Source organism: Musca autumnalis, unplaced genomic scaffold (genome assembly GCF_047663935.1).
Source record: "Musca autumnalis isolate F117 unplaced genomic scaffold, ASM4766393v1 scaffold_2, whole genome shotgun sequence".
In the NCBI taxonomy this organism is placed as follows: domain Eukaryota; kingdom Metazoa; phylum Arthropoda; class Insecta; order Diptera; family Muscidae; genus Musca; species Musca autumnalis.
In genome coordinates this window covers 119,176,246-119,196,894 of record NW_027411755.1, presented here as the reverse complement: position 1 = coordinate 119,196,894, position 20,649 = coordinate 119,176,246, and the positions used below count along the sequence as shown (strand labels likewise).

Below are 20,649 nucleotides of genomic sequence, written 5' to 3'. Positions count from 1 at the left end.
TAATGTTTTAAAATATGGACTGCTATCGATATTATCTTTAAATTGCCATCGCCATTAAATGATTTTCTTGAAATTATGCAATAGTAGTTCGCAGAGAATAAAGAACTGCTTTTATTTTAAAAAAAATGTAAAAAAATACATTTTATTTTACCGAAAAATGTGTACGTGTGACTACGGACTTATGCTTGGTTTACATTTACGAAATCCACTCGATTTCAACTGTCAAATCCATACGTTAAACGTCAAATGAAATCCAGATGAGATTTCATTTGACGTTTGAGCTATGGCAAAACTATCTATCGATATTGAATTTTTAAATAACAATCGATATTATCGATAGTGCCATCGATTTTTTGCCAGCTCTACTCTAGATGCCACTATCGATTATTATTTAAAAATTCAATATCGATAGATAGTTTTGCCTATCGATATTACCGGAATAAAAACCTCTAACCTGAAATCCATAGAAATAAATAGAAATTTCGCTGCTTTTCGGTTATGTGTGTAAGAAAGTAAAGCGGGGTACACACGATGAGTTTTGACTAACAGCTTTGCTCAGATAATCGGATGCTTGATAGTGTGGCCGCTCATTTTTGCCAGTCATCAGGCAACCACAAAATATTCTGTGGTTGTTGGAAGTAGAGTTGTGTAGTTTCGAAACGAACTAGTTGTGCAAAGGTCTGGTCAACAGACCATTGCAAAATCGTCTGCAACTGTCAGACCTCATTCTTCTGGAGGAAGGAAAGATGGAGCGTGGCACAGGGCTGACACGGCGAAGTTACATGTGGCGGGTTCGAGGGATGGCCCTCTAACCTGAAATCCATAGAAATAAATAGAAATTTCGCTGCTTTTTCGGTTATGTGTGTAAGAAAGTAAAGCGGGGTACACACGATCAGTTTTGACTAACAGCTTTGCTCAAATAATCGGATGCCAGTCGCTACTCAACCCTGGTTGATATTAGACCGCTCTTTTCGACTGCGTTTTCTTTCGTATTCTTTTTAGCAAACAACAACAAACATATAGAGCAAAACATAAACAAACTGCAAACCGGCAATTCTTTTGTTTTGCATGTCTCTTTAATTATTCTTTTGCTGAATTTTTTTTTTTTACAAAGGGATATTATTATATCTTGGATTGTGTTCCGCTTAAAAAAAATGAGCGGGGTCGACAAACCACCCCCGCTTCCACCTCCTCCTCCCCTTCCTGGGGATTCAAACAAAAGGAAAGCACCACGATTATCCAGTGATAAAAAGTCATTCAAAACAAGTCATGAAGCACCCAATAATAATAAATCTTTTAAATTCTCAGCTGCAGTGCCTTCGCAACCTGCCCCATTGGCAACTCAAGAAAATGCTTCCACTTTAACATTTCCACCATCAATTCCGGCTACACAGACAACTCCTCGGTTGGCACCTGCCTCATATCTTATACCATCCTACTTTGCAAACCAGAACTCAACTGAATCTCAACCGCTATCGATTATAGACATTCCGCAAGCCTCAGGAACGGCAGAACAAGAACCTTCATCTGCTCCAAAAGAAAAAATTAATAATAGCCCCACTCTAGATCGCTATAACTACAATGCACAAAGTAATACTGCATTGCAATATCCAAAACATCATCCGGGACCTTTCCATGTACTGGTAACATCGGAAACCCCAGTCAGCTCACGCAGGAAAAACTGCGAACTTCATGTTTTTGCCAAATTGGAATCAATAAATATTGAGGACAATTATGTATGTAAATGCATTGGTTTTAACACCTTTCGCCTAACATTCAACAACTATGGCTCTGCCAATAGTTTCTCACAAAACCAAAATCTTTCGACTATCGGTTTGAAAGCCGAAATTCCTGAAAGATTTGTTCAAAAATATTATGTCATTAAAAATGTTCCAACATCGATTATGGGTCTTACTATAAAAGAATCCATTACAAGCAACAATGACATTGATGTCATTTCAGTATACCGCTTCCTGAGGAAAAATGAACAAGGTCAAAGCGTACCGACTGAAACGGTGAAAATAGGTATTATATGTGATGGTGTACCACAAGAAATTTTGATGTGTGGTGCTAGAATTATCCCCGACCTGTATATCCCTCCAATCCGCCAATGCAAAAACTGTGGTCGTCTTGGCCACATTGCAATGCGCTGTAGATCGAAAAAACGATGCTTAAAATGTGGCAAAACTCTTATTTGTCCAAATGAGTGTTGTTATGTCACCCTCGTTGCGCCCTCTACAATCCATGCGACGCATTACATCTATTTCACCCTTAAATTGACAAACGTTTTCTGCAAGGTGGCAACATTGTTGTTAAATGACGTGGCACATGAACTGCAACCAACTTCAGTTGCAACCGAAGGGAACACGATCTTTTCTTGTGGATGCAGTAGCACCGAATAGACAACAAAAGAAACTTGCGAAAAAAAATTGTAATCTGGACATAACAACTAGCACTGCCCGTTTTAACAAACCGCCGAGTCACGTGCGAGTGCAATTTTATTTTTGCAAGTAATTGCTTGTTTTGCTCTTTGGATTAAATGAAACAAACCATAAATTACATCGGGGTAAGTTTTCCTTTGCTGCAAACAAGAAAATTGCAATTGGAAAAAAAAAACAGAAATTTATGGAAATTTCCATTGCAGACCATAGCACGAGGGAATGATAACGGTACTCCCTCGTGTCACCATCATCATTGGTACCCGTCAATGGACATGCAGTTAAGGTCCAAGAAGTGCAACAACGTTTATCCATGACAGTTTCCAGTAAATCCAAAATGGCCACAAAGATCGACTGCTGCCATACAATGATGTCATCATAAACTTACGCCACATAACCTCCACCTAACGCTGTCCATAGCCAGGTTACACCACCATCCGCAATATTGCACAATACGCCTCAAACAAACGAAATAGCCCCATATCAATCATCTACAATAATTTTGCGAAAAAATCATTACGCGTGATCGGATAAAAATCCGTACGGAAACGTGCCTTAACTGCCCATGTGTCCAGCTGTACCGCGCTGCTTCACAAGTGACCTCAGCAAAACGTTCGCCACGCAACAACCCTTGATAGTTCGTCTGTACCAAACGAGTGATACCATCCTATCAAAGCCATCGAAATCATATAAAATCCTCTGTGATGAAATCTACCGCAGGCCCGGAACGGTTCAGCCTATACCATCGCACTCATCTGTTCAGAGACATCACCATGGATGCGTATATCAATTTTTGAATCGACAGTGCCGATAAACCTGTGAGAAGTCCGAAACTTTTCAGCCCCAACCACCAGATACCATCTGTCAATAGTCCGTACTCGGCAGCCCTCTACACCACAATAGCCTCACATTTAATAGCCTTCAACGCCGTCCAGGTTATTAAACATCTGCCCAAATCAGTGAATATCATCAACTACCATCATTATACTCTCATAGTCCGTGACCTCCAACATCATCACCTGACAAAAGACCGCAACTTTTCAGCCTCAATCATCATCCCTCAATAGCCGAAACTTATCATCACCAACCATCATCATTTTATCAATCATCCCTTCAATAATAGTACTGAACTTTTCAACATCATCATTCTATTGTAGCAGACCGGGATTTTTCAGCCTGGTATCGTCATAATCACCTGCCAATAGCACCGAATTTTCTTTTACCAATCTCAACCCACCTCATGGCCTATCGACGACATCCACCATCACCATTTGCAGCTAGGAACCTGATTTTATTCCAGTCTTTGTCTACGTCACTTCAGTATTTAAGGAATTATCATCAGAACATTCTCATCATCACAAAAAATGAAATTAGTCATCAACAGCTGACAAGACAAAATACCTTGCAAGTAGACAAACCCCATGAGAGGGCATTCAGACAGTAAGTCAAAGATTGTAGAGATTAAATAGAATTGTAGCTCAGTATTCGTTTTGCCTCATAACCCAAATATGTTATCATGCTAATCAATTCTATTTCAGCTTTATTTAAAATTGTTGACAATTATAAGAGATAATAATTTTTTTTTTGCCATTTATACTACCGAATTTATTAACGCATTAATTATATCCAATACGTCATAAGTCATATTGCCTTTAATTATTAAATTTCTGCACTGTGTGCAAATATCATTGTGAATAGTTCAGATAAACTCGATTTTATTCACCATTCCGTTCAGATAAGAACTGAAGCATATTTCTAGGCATATTAGATAATTTTTGTTATCTAGTATTAAGCAGTGGATAACTATCAAATTTCTGTTAACATCCGATGTTAGTCCCATCTGCTTAATAACAGTAGTGTTTTCATAACAGACCCCGCATTCAAACGAGCTCGTTAGGAAGGGAAGGGTTAAAAGTTATTCATCTTTTATGTGCATAGTGGCACTCAAATGCAGAGATGGGATCACCATATGGGTGATTAATTTTACATATTTCAAATTCCGAATTTTCTACGCATCTGACTGAATTTTGTTAATCATAATTGTACTGATCAAACAGTAGCACCTGTTTTCAAAATCTCATTTTTTTAAGAATTTTGGAGACGAGGTAATTGTTTTCCAACAAATTCAATATTTGATAAATGTATATAAACCACCTCTGTTACCCCCAATCCTTTTATTATTAGCTATATACTAGTTTATCATTCCATATGATTTTTTTTTTTTTAAATTTGTTAATGTCTATCCCAGACTATTAATAATACTTTTTCCTGAATTTTTAACTGAATTGATCTAGTATTCTGAAATCTAGGTTAAGCTCAATTAGACATCAGGATTCAAAATTATAGATATACTTATTAATACCTTTCGATTTTCTAAAAGAATAGTGCACAATGGCACAACAAACTGGGATGGACATCCGTTCATTTTGAATCATTTTTAGTTATCCGGTGTATGCATATTTACACCTAACAAACAAATTGTCAGCTATTTACGTCGTACTTAAGTAATCAATATTCTCAGAATTTATTGTTGATCTAGTTTCTTATATGTAAGAAATTTTCTCTTATGCTTTGTTATTATCCTCTGAATAAATGGATAAGTGAAATGTTATACGAAAATAATTCTTGAGCATTATGATGTGCTAAAAAGCTTCCGGTAAAGGTAAGGTAGAAGGAAAGGGTCAGCCTACGGAAATTTTTGGGAGTCATCATCATTGATGAGGCTCATTGGGGATTTGTGTAGAAATCCATTGGGAGGGCAAGGTAACCCAACAAACACCTTGGGTACCCAAATCAACAACAACAACAACATCATATCATTTTTTAAATAAAGCATCCTGTTTGTGATTGTGGATTAATAATGAATCAATTTTGTTTATGGCTAGTCAGGAGTGGCCACTGAGCTAGGCCGAATTTCTTCAATGGCAAGTGTATACCAGCGACATCTTGGTATGCCTCATTCCCCCTTTACACTCCAAGCTAGTTACATAACAATGGCGCCCAACGTATAAGCCAATGTCTTGGGTTCAACTCCCATCAATGGGAACTGTTCCTGAACATTAGGTGTATGAATTTTTGTTTGATTGGTTTTCAGTATGTCTTGAGTTGTTGTTATATTACAACATACCAATTGCGACTTAAGGTCAATTAAATTTTAACATCATTTCTTGAATGTCATCTTAAAGGAAAAGTGTTTTAGTCGTCTTGCAAGCCTGAGTTTATGTCAAGCTGCAATTTGTGACAAAGCTTCTACATTTCGAGATTCATACTTCGACTTTCTTTAAAGCTTTATAATATATTGTCATCGGCAGTTGATTATTTATGATCATTTGCATGATTTGCGATATTATAGATGCTTTAATATATTGATTTATTAGAATTGAAATTTTTGGGGAAAATTTTGACCACGCTTTTGGAAGAGTATGAAGATTGTTTGTTGTTGTTGATTATTTTTTTTTTTTTATCCTGGCTGATACCTTAACCTTCTACCAATTACCTTATACATTTTATGAAATAATTTTGACCCGAGATTATTGGAAATTTTTCTGGAATTTGTTTTTTTGGAAATTAAATTATTGATTTTTGTTCGATTGTTGGCACATTTAAGACATATTAGTTTTCGTAATTATCTGGCACCTGCACTGATAAGGACTTAAGAGTTTCTTTTGGCATTTTTTTCCTGTTTCTGGTTTGAGATTTGAATATAGAGCGTCGTCGTGGAAGGTGCTGAAACCTTTCGGATTTTAGTTGAGATTCTTTGGGTGTTAGTTTTTTCCGGTTTTTTTTGTTACTTTGCGATAGTTAATTACTATTCACTTTGCTTACATTTTCCGTGGTAGTTACCATTCTATTTCCGATTGCGTGAGGCATAGGGTCGTCGCCCTCAAGACATTTGTTGTTTTTTTTTATTTCTATTAAAAGACTGCAGGAGGGGTTTGATAGGCTCAAACTACTGATTGCTAGTTCTTACTTTTAAAATATATAAGCTTTTACCCCCTGTTTTTGTAACTTATTTTTGTTCGTTCGTCTATATTCGTAAGAATTTAGGCATCCATAGCACAGCCCCCAGAAAACATACACATAGAATTTTTTGTATACCCGTTCCACATATCGTTAAGAATTCCTCATCTAAAAATCAGCGCTCTACATTTGCGTTAAAGCGAGTAAATCAATCTACAAAATTTGACAATTCGTGTGAGAAGAATAAAAATTTTTACAAAAACTGGGGGTAAGTAGTAATATATTTTTGTTTTGGTTTCACGTACACACAGGGTGTACACAGAACTGGACTAACTGTTTCCGAAGACTGGTCTTCAGTTCGACTCGAGGTCAGCTGAAGTACCTTAAGGTTGTAGGGGCGGTTAGTCTGGAGAGCCTTCGGACGGCAGCGCTCAACCTTGAGTTGGAGCATTTTCCGTAGGACTGCTTGTTGTCTGGTTGTCGATTTCCCAGTGTATCTTTAGAAAGCCGTTCTATGCTTAACTAAAGATACACTGAAGAGACCTCGAGAAACTCTTTGAGGAAATTCTAACCGGCAACAATCACTCCTACGTTTTGAACAGTTTACCCCATAGAACAATAGGGGTAGGCGAAGAGGACTGAAGAGCCTATCGAAGTCCTATTATTATTTTTTTTTCACCAGCTAAGACCTTTCTTTTTCTGATTCGAATATTTTTCGAATTAATTTTACCCGGACTTACAAATATTTATACTGATCTACCACAGCCTAGAGAAAATAATCTATTACCTCGATTTATTCTGTTTTACAGAATTTCTGAGCATTTGTTCTGGTTTCGAGATATTTTGTAAGATTTTTTGATTTTTGATTCGATTCATTTCGAAAATACCTGACCCGTTGGAACCATTCAATTTTCATATCGAGTTTTGTTGCGTATGAAATTTTCAATATTGGACTTTTCGGAACCTTAAGGCAGTGACCGTGATTGACTGTTTCATCTATATATCTTTGGTATTTTTTTTTAATTTATGGTATCATACCTACCTTTTTGAAAACCTGTCGGTCATTAGAGAAGACATTTTTGGATTTTGAGCTTTTTATTGAAATTTCTGGTTAGACTGAGTAGTACAAGGACTTTTTTTTTTGTTGTAAATTTTGTTGATTTGTGGGACAACATGCAGCCTGCTACGGGGGCTAAGCCTAAAACTTACGGCATTATTACCAGGTCGACAAGCCAAGCAGTAGGAGAAGCTGCTGGAACAGAACCAGGTACCGAATCGGGCATCCCCGCTAGCGCTGATGGCAATGATCTGCCTACACCAAACGAATTTGCAAGTCCACCTACTCTTTCGCAAGTAAATGAGCAACCAAGCACAATTACTAGACCTTCTTTTAGCCCTTTGACTATTCGCGGCAATGATGAAGATCAGGTTGACAGGCTTAGTAGCACAGGAGTTCTTGAGGTAGTTCAGTCCGCCTTAGAGTCCACCCAAGCATCAATGGTTGAAACCATGAAAAAGGAAATGCAGAAAGCGGTTGCTGCTGCAGTTCAAGCTGCTTTTTCTCAATCTTCCGTTCCTCCAGCTAATCCTATTAACAGACAAGAACCACATTCTCAAAGCATTGATTGGCCTCATGATTTGCCACCACCACAAACCGATACCAGACATGCAGGTTCGGGTAGTAGAAACCAGGAAGTTCCAAATCGAAATAGGGAAGATTTTAGTAGGCCCAGGTATCCATATCTTAGTAAGTGGGGCATCAAGTTTGATGCTACCCCAAAGACACCAAATGTCGAAGATTTCATCTTTCGAGTAGAAAGGCTTCGAAATAGTTATGGCTGCCCAGAACAAGAATTGGTTGATGAATTTCATCATTTACTGGAAGGCCGTCCTTGTCAGTGGTACTGGGGTCTGATCCGTCAATATCCAAATTTGAACTGGGAGATGTTAAAGCTGTGTATAATTAGGGAATTCCAGCGTTTTCAATCAAATCTTGATGTGATGAGGCAGATTATGGACAGGAAGCAGGGGAGAGATGAGTCTGCTACACAATATATAGATGCTATAAATAATCTGCGTACTCAATTAAGGGAACCTTTGAAAGATTTTGAAGTTATAGACATTCTCAAAGCGGGATTAAAACCCCGACTTGCCCATTTAACTTTCAGTGGCACCTTTTATTCTGTTGAACAATTCCGAAATGAAGTTAGGAAAGCTGAAGAGTTTCTTGAAAGGGAATCGTCATTGAGATTTAGGACTGGCCAACCCTCTCGAATGATAAATGAAATTAACGATTCTGATTTTGATGATTTTGTACATGATGTTGAGGAGCTGAGGCTTCGGCCGAAGGCACCTGGTGTTTCCAAAAATGAGACTTCAAGATGTTGGAATTGCGGTAGCAATGGCCACATTTTTAAGAATTGCACTAGTTCTCATCGTTCAGTCTTTTGTTTCCGTTGTGGATCACCAGGGGTTACTACTCCACAATGCAACCAATGCAAACAAGTTAGTCGTCCTTCTAATCCTTCTAAATCAGAATCCATAGCTACTCAGACTGTGGATTGACTAGCCTCTACTGATGTTTCCACTTCTACAGATCCATTTCTTTCTGATCCATGTAGAGTAATACCCAGACTTTCCAATGACTTAGTCAAAACCAAACCTGATTTGACTTTGCCTTTTCATATCCGCATGGCCAATTACTTGAAGACTAGAGAGCGCATTTTCAACTCCGAAATTTCTTGCAAATCTGATGTTTTTGTTTCCAGACGAATCCTTAAAGCTCGCGCACGTTATAAATTGAGACGCCTTAATAGACTTTCTGTTTCTTCTTCCACTTTTTCGGATTTTAGATCCAAAGACCCTCGTCCTTTTCGAGAAGTCTTAGTGAATGGTATGTCTGTATTAGCCTTGTTTGATAGTGGAGCTACGGTGACGTGCTTAGGCAAAGATTGTTTATCCTTTGTTGACAAATTGAAGTTGAAAATTATTCCAGTTTTTAAGTGCAGCGTTGGTACTGCGAGCGGACAGCGTGTATCTTGTGCAGGCAAAGTTAAAGTTCAGCTTAGTTTTAATGGTTTAACCAGATCTATGGAGGTTTACTTGATTCCGGGCCTTGAAAATTTGATGTACTGCGGCGTCGATTTTTGGAAAGAGTTTAGCGTAGCACCCAAACTCATAAGCAGTCTCGAGATCGGTTCTATAGGTGAAGATTCTGATATGCACATTTTATCGGATGATCAGGTAGTCCAGCTTGAGAAAGCTAAAGAGAGTTTTATGGATTTCGAGAAGCATGGTCTTGGGAAGACGCATTTAGAGGAGCACGTGATTGATACCGGGGATGCGGTCCCGATTAAACAGCGTCATTATCCCGTGTCTCCCGCCATAGAATCTCTCATCTATAAAGAACTCGATCGCATGCTGAGTTTGGGGGTTATTGAGCCCAGTACGTCACCGTGGAACTCTCCAGTCACCTTGGTCCGTAGGGGTGAAAAGAATAGGTTGTGCCTAGATGCACGCAAGTTGAATGAGGTCACCATCAAAGACGCGTATCCTCTGCCGTTTATAGACGCATTACTGGGTCGTCTCCAAGACACCTATTTTATTTCTAGTATTGATCTTAAAGACGCCTTTTGGCAGGTGCCCTTATCGGTAGACAGTCGTCCGAAGACCGCGTTTACAGTGCCGGGGAGACCACACTATCAATTTACCGTCATGCCGTTCGGGTTGTGCAATGCAGCCCAACGGTTATGTCGGTTAATGGATAGTGTGATCTCACCGGAACTGAAAAACAAAGTCTTCGTTTATCTTGACGATCTTTTGGTAGTCTCACCCGACTTTGAATCTCATGTGGTACTGCTTCGTCAAGTAGGGGAAATGCTGTCTAGGGCCAATCTCACGATCAACTTGAAAAAGTCAAAATTCTGCAGGCGTCAATTAAGGTACCTCGGATATATAGTGGGTGAAGGAAAACTTAAGCCGGATCCGTCCAAAATAGATTCGATCACCGACATACCAATCCCCAAGACAGCTCGGGAAGTTAGACGATTTTTAGGAATGGCTTCATGGTTCAGGCGGTTCATTCAGAACTATGCCGAAATTACAGCACCTCTCACTAGGACTTTAAAGAAAGGTAAACCATTCTCCTTTGATGATCAGGCGATAGAAGCTTTTAATAAATTGAAAGTAGCATTGACTACTAGCCCGGTTCTTCACCATCCGGTTTTTGACAAACGTTTCTACGTCCAGTGTGACGCCTCAAACATTGGCCTAGGTGCGGTCTTGTACCAACTGGACGCTGTTGGTCTGGAACGCCCCATCGCCTTTCATTCTGCGCAGCTCTCCAAGGCTGAGCAGAACTATAGTGTGACGGAGCGGGAGTGTTTGGCAGTCATCAGTGCGATAAAGAAATTTCGCCCGTTTATCGAAATGATGCCATTCACTGTCGTGACGGATCACAGCGCGTTGAAATGGCTGATGGGGCAGAAGGACCTCAGTGGTCGGTTGGCAAGATGGAGTTTAAAACTCCAAGCCTTTAATTTTGAAATCCAGCACCGCAAGGGATCACAAAATGTCGTAGCCGATACTCTTTCTCGCGTTCACCTGGACGAAGTCAATATGTTTGTTGACGAAAGGCCTCTTGTTGACTTAGATTCACCCGAGTTTAAAGGTGAAGAATATACACAATTAGTCTCCATGGTGCAGGAAAATCAGGACAGTTTACCGGATTTGAAAATTAGCGATTCGTTTGTTTACAAAAAGACACTCCCGTCAGATGGTACTCCGGTACATGAAAATTTTATTTGGAAGCTATGGGTTCCGAGTTCTTTAACCGATTCACTTATCGAAAAAACACACACTTCTGCTGTAAATTGTCATTGTGGTATAGGACGTACGATCGCGGCACTGAGGCAATATTTTTACTGGCCTAAGATGGCTCAACAAGTCCGAAATTTTATTAATCACTGCATTGTTTGTAGACAAACCAAGGCCCCAAATCACATTTTAAGACCCAAGATGGGAAACGAAACCGTAACCGATAGGCCTTTCCAAAAGATTTTTATCGATTTCATTGGACCTTTTCCGAGGTCAAGGTTAGGAAACACGTATATCTTTATTGTGTTAGATCACTTGACAAAATTTGTTCTGTTGAAACCACTAGCCAAGGCGAACTCGAAAAACGTTATCAAATTCTTAGAATCCGAGGTATTTCACAAATACGGCGTGCCACAGATTGTTCATTCCGATAACGGAAAGCAATTCACTTCCTCAGAATTTTCTTCATTCTTAAATAAATATGGATGTCGACCGATTAGAAATGCCGTGTATTCGCCACAGGCGAATGCATCGGAACGCGTAAATAGGACCATAATCGCGGCGATCCGGACTTATGTTTCGGAAGATCAACGCGATTGGGACCGAAATATATCGTCCATAGAATGTTCTTTGAGGTCCACTTTTCACACGACACTTGGTTGTTCACCGTATTTCGCATTATTCGGCACCCACATGGTTACACACGCGAGCACATATGATTTGGCACACAAACTAGGAGTTTTAGAAGACGGTTTGGTTGAAATAGTTCCGAAACACGATATTTTGAATTTAGTCCGCGAGAAGATTAAAACGAAAATCCACGATTCTTTTGAAAAATCTGCGGCTCGGTATAACACTAGGACTCGCGACGTCAGTTTCAAACCGGGACAGGAAATACTTAGAAGAAACTTCATTTTGAGTGACGCTTCGCGCCATCTTAACTCTAAGTTATGTCAAAAGTTTGTAAAGTGCAGAGTTGCCAGATGTGTAGGAAACTCCTTGTATGAAATTGAAGACCTTCAGGGAAGGAAAATAGGCGTTTATCACGCGAAAGATTTACAGCACATGGTGCCAACAAAGTAACTGCCCGGCTTTTATTTGTGATTTTTATATATATACTTATATATACCATAACTGATGAACATGTATATCAGGGTCGCGGTTCTTCCCCACGACTAATACGGTTGACTTCCCGAATCAGTAGTCTTCGGCAGGCCTCCGACAACATGTTCGGGTTTGTTATGTCACCCTCGTTGCGCCCTCTACAATCCATGCGACGCATTACATCTATTTCACCCTTAAATTGACAAACGTTTTCTGCAAGGTGGCAACATTGTTGCTAAATGACGTGGCACATGAACTGCAACCAACTTCAGTTGCAACCGAAGGGAACACGATCTTTTCTTGTGGATGCAGTAGCAGCGAATAGACAACAAAAGAAACTTGCAAAAAAAATTGTAATCTGGACATAACAACTAGCACTGCCCGTTTTAACAAACCGCCGAGTCACGTGCGAGTGCAATTTTATTTTTGCAAGTAATTGCTTGTTTTGCTCTTTGGATTAAATAAAACAAACCATAAATTACATCGGGGTAAGTTTTCCTTTGCTGCAAACAAGAAAATTGCAATTGGAAAAAAAAAACAGAAATTTATGGAAATTTCCATTGCAGACCATAGCACGAGGGAATGATAACGGTACTCCCTCGTGTCACCATCATCATTGGTACCCGTCAATGGACATGCAGTTAAGGTCCAAGAAGTGCAACAACGTTTATCCATGACAGTTTCCAGTAAATCCAAAATGGCCACAAAGATCGACTGCTGCCATACAATGATGTCATCATAAACTTACGCCACATAACCTCCACCTAACGCTGTCCATAGCCAGGTTACACCACCATCCGCAATATTGCACAATACGCCTCAAACAAACGAAATAGCCCCATATCAATCATCTACAATAATTTTGCGAAAAAATCATTACGCGTGATCGGATAAAAATCCGTACGGAAACGTGCCTTAACTGCCCATGTGTCCAGCTGTACCGCGCTGCTTCACAAGTGACCTCAGCAAAACGTTCGCCACGCAACAACCCTTGATAGTTCGTCTGTACCAAACGAGTGATACCATCCTATCAAAGCCATCGAAATCATATAAAATCCTCTGTGATGAAATCTACCGCAGGCCCGGAACGGTTCAGCCTATACCATCGCACTCATCTGTTCAGAGACATCACCATGGATGCGTATATCAATTTTTGAATCGACAGTGCCGATAAACCTGTGAGAAGTCCGAAACTTTTCAGCCCCAACCACCAGATACCATCTGTCAATAGTCCGTACTCGGCAGCCCTCTACACCACAATAGCCTCACATTTAATAGCCTTCAACGCCGTCCAGGTTATTAAACATCTGCCCAAATCAGTGAATATCATCAACTACCATCATTATACTCTCATAGTCCGTGACCTCCAACATCATCACCTGACAAAAGACCGCAACTTTTCAGCCTCAATCATCATCCCTCAATAGCCGAAACTTATCATCACCAACCATCATCATTTTATCAATCATCCCTTCAATAATAGTACTGAACTTTTCAACATCATCATTCTATTGTAGCAGACCGGGATTTTTCAGCCTGGTATCGTCATAATCACCTGCCAATAGCACCGAATTCTCTTTTACCAATCTCAACCCACCTCATGGCCTATCGACGACATCCACCATCACCATTTGCAGCTAGGAACCTGATTTTATTCCAGTCTTTGTCTACGTCACTTCAGTATTTAAGGAATTATCATCAGAACATTCTCATCATCACAAAAAATGAAATTAGTCATCAACAGCTGACAAGACAAAATACCTTGCAAGTAGACAAACCCCATGAGAGGGCATTCAGACAGTAAGTCAAAGATTGTAGAGATTAAATAGAATTGTAGCTCAGTATTCGTTTTGCCTCATAACCCAAATATGTTATCATGCTAATCAATTCTATTTCAGCTTTATTTAAAATTGTTGACAATTATAAGAGATAATAATTTTTTTTTTGCCATTTATACTACCGAATTTATTAACGCATTAATTATATCCAATACGTCATAAGTCATATTGCCTTTAATTATTAAATTTCTGCACTGTGTGCAAATATCATTGTGAATAGTTCAGATAAACTCGATTTTATTCACCATTCCGTTCAGATAAGAACTGAAGCATATTTCTAGGCATATTAGATAATTTTTGTTATCTAGTATTAAGCAGTGGATAACTATCAAATTTCTGTTAACATCCGATGTTAGTCCCATCTGCTTAATAACAGTAGTGTTTTCATAACAGACCCCGCATTCAAACGAGCTCGTTAGGAAGGGAAGGGTTAAAAGTTATTCATCTTTTATGTGCATAGTGGCACTCAAATGCAGAGATGGGATCACCATATGGGTGATTAATTTTACATATTTCAAATTCCGAATTTTCTACGCATCTGACTGAATTTTGTTAATCATAATTGTACTGATCAAACAGTAGCACCTGTTTTCAAAATCTCATTTTTTTAAGAATTTTGGAGACGAGGTAATTGTTTTCCAACAAATTCAATATTTGATAAATGTATATAAACCACCTCTGTTACCCCCAATCCTTTTATTATTAGCTATATACTAGTTTATCATTCCATATGATTTTTTTTTTTTTAAATTTGTTAATGTCTATCCCAGACTATTAATAATACTTTTTCCTGAATTTTTAACTGAATTGATCTAGTATTCTGAAATCTAGGTTAAGCTCAATTAGACATCAGGATTCAAAATTATAGATATACTTATTAATACCTTTCGATTTTCTAAAAGAATAGTGCACAATGGCACAACAAACTGGGATGGACATCCGTTCATTTTGAATCATTTTTAGTTATCCGGTGTATGCATATTTACACCTAACAAACAAATTGTCAGCTATTTACGTCGTACTTAAGTAATCAATATTCTCAGAATTTATTGTTGATCTAGTTTCTTATATGTAAGAAATTTTCTCTTATGCTTTGTTATTATCCTCTGAATAAATGGATAAGTGAAATGTTATACGAAAATAATTCTTGAGCATTATGATGTGCTAAAAAGCTTCCGGTAAAGGTAAGGTAGAAGGAAAGGGTCAGCCTACGGAAATTTTTGGGAGTCATCATCATTGATGAGGCTCATTGGGGATTTGTGTAGAAATCCATTGGGAGGGCAAGGTAACCCAACAAACACCTTGGGTACCCAAATCAACAACAACAACATCATATCATTTTTTAAATAAAGCATCCTGTTTGTGATTGTGGATTAATAATGAATCAATTTTGTTTATGGCTAGTCAGGAGTGGCCACTGAGCTAGGCCGAATTTCTTCAATGGCAAGTGTATACCAGCGACATCTTGGTATGCCTCATTCCCCCTTTACACTCCAAGCTAGTTACATAACAGTGTAAAATGGAAAAATGCGTAGACTGCCTGTCAACAACATCATGCAAAACTGGGTGTGGCATCCCGAGATGCATTCTCTGCAACAGTGGAGGGCACACCTCATCTGAAACCAACAAATGCCCTGTTTGGGAAGAAGAAAGAAATATTAAAAGCATAATGGCTTTATCCAATCTTTCGAAGAAAGAAGTTATAGAAAAATACACAGGTGTACAAAATTATTACCAAATCCTGGCGGATGATGAATATAGCAATTCATTTCCACAAATTAACAAAAATAACAAGAATACTTCTACAACAACAAAAAGAAATATACATGAAGAAATAAATAAGCGAATTACAAAAACGAAATACAGCAAGGTGGCAGCACAGCAGATCAAAAACAATTTGCCCATAGCAAGTCCAATGCAGATTACTCCAAAACCTGTCTATCAGTACCCTCGTTTCTCAAAAGTATCAGATCTGGAAAAAGCCATGTCATTATTTGCAAAACAAATGTCCAATCTACTTACCTCTTTAAATTCTCAGTAGTGCGATTCTCTAACTCATTTTTTGAGTTACCGACAATTGTCGGTAAAATTAAAATGCTTATAATTTCGGTAATTACCAATGTTTTTCTATAAGTTAGCGACCAATAAAAAGCAGTCGTAAAGTTCTACCGGTAACAAGAGTGCTGTCAACTTTTATTTAAACTTTTCATTCATAATTTTGCGTTTTAATTTTACCGATATTTGTCGGTAACTCAAAAAATGAGTTAGAGAATCGCACTACAGGAAGGCCTTGATATCCTTCAAAAGTTCCAGCAATCAGTCAGTTCCAGCAATAATCCAAGTCAAAACAACAACGAACCAGCTAGTGAACCAGAACATTCTGAAGCTCCAACATAATACTAATCAAAAACAAAACAGAATCACATAAATAAAAATAATTAATTTTCTTTTTAATAAATAATCAATGAACATTTTACAATATAATATCCAAAGTCTCAACAAAAACAAAAGTTTTTTAGAAATTTACTTAAAAAAACTAAACATCGATATATGTGTTTTAAGTGAAATATTCAACATCGATGAAAGCAAAAACTCAAGCTCCATACAAAATTACAACGTTATCTCAAAAAAACGACAAGACAACTATGGCGGTGTTGCCTTTGTCATACATAAAAGTATAAAATTCAAAAAAATATCGTTTTCTACCCAATTTGACATTTTAATATGTGAAACTACGGGCCTTTCGTCAAATATTACCTTAGTATCCGTTTATCTCCCACACTCACTTAAGTGTAAAGACATAAAAATAAAACTTGAAAAGCTTTTTTCATTTCTTGAAACAAAACAAAATGTATTAATATGTGGAGATTTCAATGCTCGTCACTCTTCCTACGGAGACGTGTTTGACTCGCAACGTGGCAAACTCATAAAAACTGTTTTTGATATTTCACCCTTTCGATGTTTGAACAACGGTCAACTGACATTTAAGAAATGTCTTAGTGAATCTACAGGCTCAGTACTAGATCTAACCTTTAGCAATACAGCTCTCAATGTAACATGGAGTGTCCATCCAACTACGATTGGTGGAAGCCATCACTACCCGATCATTATAAATGTATCCTCTGTCTCGATAAAACCAAGGAAATTTCTGGCGAAGAAAAAGCTATTGTCCAACCTAAACAGTGTTTATCTGGGGCCATCTTTTGAGAGCATTAATGCCATCTTTAAAGATGAGCTTAGAAACTCTACTTACACAATTACTGACAATGCAATACCAAAGGACTGGTGGGACCCGTTTGTAGAAAAAACCTACAGGTTACAACTTGCCGCTCAGAAGACTTTCGATCGCGATAATAATAGAACAAATGCCAAAAAATTGAGCGATGCTATTAAAAACTTTAGAAACGCGGTAAAATATGCAAAAAAACATTCTTTTAAAAATACCATTTCAACCCTAAGTAACGCTCCGAGTTCAAAATCGCTCTTTAGAATTGTTCGCGGGTGTAAAAACTCACTCTCCTGCTCAACGCAAGGTAAATGGTCATCTGATAATGACAACGATTTTCTAGTACACCTCAGAGATCAGGTTCCAGACAACACACCAGTGAATATCGACCTGTCACCCTTTCAAGTTACCAAGGAATTTACATATGGAGAATTCTCTAAGGTCTTAAAACATAAAACTAAAGCATCTGCTGCCGGTATTGATGGGGTAACCTATGAAATGGTAAGTCACCTCTCAGACTTCTCTAAAACCAACCTTCTCAAAGCCATAAATGCTGAATGGATGAATTGCAACATTAAAGAGGAATGGCGCAGAATCAAAATTGTTCCCATTCCAAAGAAAAACAAGAACCTTGATGTAATATCAAATTTCAGACCAATAGCATTGATTTCTGTTTTTGCAAAAATTATCAACCTTATGATAAAAGATCGTCTACAAATATTCTTAGATGAAAATCATATACTACCTTCCAACACGTATGCCTACCGAAAACACCTCTCGGCTTCGATGTGTATTAACGACATTTTGCACACAATAAACTTCCACAAAGAAAAGGGAGAAAAAGTTATTCTTCTGTCCCTGGATGTAGCCAAGGCGTATGACTGCGTCAGAATAGACACTTTACACAAAATAATGCAAGAACTTGGATGTCCAAATGATTTAGTGCAGTGGATCATAAATTTTTTAAGTCGGTGTGTTCTGGTTATGGGAACTAACCAAATGGAAATATACAATGGGCTACCTCAAGGAAGCTGTTTGAGTCCCACTCTATTCAACATATACACTCTAGGTCTACATGCAATTAACGACGAAAGAACTTACACTTTTCAATTTGCTGATGATTTCATCATTATATCTACACACAAAGACTTTGACTCTGCCAACCATAATCTACAAATGAAACTCAACAAATTTCATAGCGTCTTATCGCAGCTAAATCTTAAGCCAAACACAGAGAAGACCGCTGTAATGTACGTTGCAAAAGGTGCAAGGAAAATTCCACAAATTAGTATTCAAGGCATCACAATTCAAGCCGTAAATACAGTTAAATTTCTCGGCAGACACATCAAAAATAGTTTAACCGTTAAAGATCACTATCAAGAAGTTCTTTCATCATGCAGCACAACTTTAAATGCACTCAAAATGATCAATTCAATCAAACAAGGAATCCATCCAAAAACCGCAATTTCGTTATCAAAGTCGCTAGTATTCTCCAAAACAGAGTATTCAATATCATCCATGGCTCACATGCCTACATACATCAACCGCAAAATCACAAGTTTCCAAAATTAAACATTAAGAAGAAGCTTGGGTTTGACTCCGTCTACACCAGTCCACATCATATATGCGCTATCGCTAACATTGCCTCCTGAGCAAAGATCACAATACCTGGCCTCCAAGGAGCTGATAAAATTCAAAATCACAATTGTATATACAGGAAAATTACATCGAATCCCTCATCGAAAACTAGTCTGGGAAAAGTATACATTAAATTTAAACATCTGTTTGATGACATTGTCATCAATCAAGCTGCAGTACCAACCAACAAAATAACATTCCTATTGGATATCTTTGATAGTAAAAAAAACTCGTATCCCAACGAGTACTTTAGAAGCATCGTTCAAGAAAAGCTACACGATTTCAGATGCGATGGAACTTCCATTTGGGCCACAGATGCCTCTGTCTCCTCAAGAAGCACGGGGTGTGCTGTATGCAATATCTCAAGCAATAACAACTTTTTATTTAAAATCAACTCCAAACTATCATCACTCATGGGTGAACTGCATGCAATATACAAATCAATTGAAATCATTATAGATGATGGCATTGAAAAAGCCGTGATTCTAACGGACAGTAAAAATGCCCTACTTCTGCTTAAGAACAACACAACACACAACTATCTAGCTAATGAAATTGTTCACAAAATCAATAATTCTTCAGTTACTTCACTTACATTTATTTGGATTCCATCTCACATAGGCATAACTGCTAACGAACGGGCTGACTACTATGCCAAATTTGCCGCAGACTTTGGCTGCACAATACCGTCACATCTAGCAGTAAAGGACGGTCTGACTGCCATCTATCAAGAGCTCTGGAGAGAATGGGAAACCAGCTACAAAGAAATATCGAGATCCAAAGGAATTTTTTTCAATAAATTTTTCCCTGAGCTTCCAAAATCCCACTGGCACTCAGGATTATCACTGTCACCTGAAAATATAAAGTTAATAAACAGGCTACTTACAGGCCACACTTATGGAAAAACTTACCTGCATAGAATAAAAGTTGCCTCGTCAAATCTTTGTGAATCGTGCAACACCACTGAAACGGATAACCACGTAATCTTCCAATGCAGCAAACACAACACTGAAAGGAACAACTTTTCCATCTTCAACAAATATGACAACCTAACTGAGTTACTCCTCAACAGATCAACTACTGAATTAGAAGAACTATGCAAATTCATACATCACGCAAAAATCACACTCTAAAACATCTGATCTATCAACCCAGTCACAACACACTTTAGTCTGTATAAATAGACAAGTTACCAAATAACCAGTCGTGGATATGATTACTTCGGGTAGTCAACCAACCACTTGACAACTGCAGCAGCAGACAAATCCAAAAAAAAAAAAAAAAAAATAATCGGATGCTTCATAGTGTGGCCGCTCATTTTTGCCAGTCATCAGGCAACCACAAAATATTCTGTGGTTGCTGGAAGTAGAGTTGTGTAGTTTCGGAACGAACTAGTTGTGCAAAGGTCTGGTCAACAGACCATTGCAAAATCGTCTGCAACTGTCAGACCTCATTCTTCTGGAGGAAGGAAAGATGGAGCGTGGCACAGGGCTGACACGGCGAAGTTACATGTGGCGGGTTCGAGGGATGGCCCATCGACCTCAAAACAGGGTGGATCTTCGAGGACATCTGCGCAGGAATGCGTTAAGAGGGTTAGGTCCTCCGAAGATCCACATCCTGTTGCTAAGAG

The 20,649-nt window shown here is 38.4% G+C and overlaps 1 protein-coding gene and 1 long non-coding RNA gene across 2 annotated transcripts; both read left to right on the top strand.

Annotated features, from left to right (window-relative positions):
* Positions 1 to 424: 424 nt before the first annotated feature.
* Positions 425 to 5,057, top strand: LOC141394529 (uncharacterized). Its single transcript, XM_073969081.1, has 2 exons — positions 425 to 2,566; positions 2,645 to 5,057. Exon 1 carries the CDS (start codon positions 1,155 to 1,157, stop codon positions 2,400 to 2,402), a length of 1,248 nt encoding a protein of 415 aa, XP_073825182.1. The 5' UTR covers positions 425 to 1,154; the 3' UTR covers positions 2,403 to 2,566; positions 2,645 to 5,057.
* Positions 5,058 to 9,715: 4,658 nt separating this feature from the next.
* On the top strand, positions 9,716 to 15,296 carry LOC141394528 (uncharacterized). The gene is made up of 2 exons (XR_012410449.1): positions 9,716 to 12,805; positions 12,884 to 15,296. It is a non-coding gene; the product is annotated as an uncharacterized lncRNA (long non-coding RNA).
* Positions 15,297 to 20,649: the final 5,353 nt, after the last annotated feature.

What these genes read in the sequence shown, in the direction of transcription:
- LOC141394529 (XM_073969081.1), top strand. Translation starts at nt 1,155, where the DNA reads ATGAGCGGGGTCGACAAACCACCCCCGCTTCCACCTCCTCCTCCCCTT.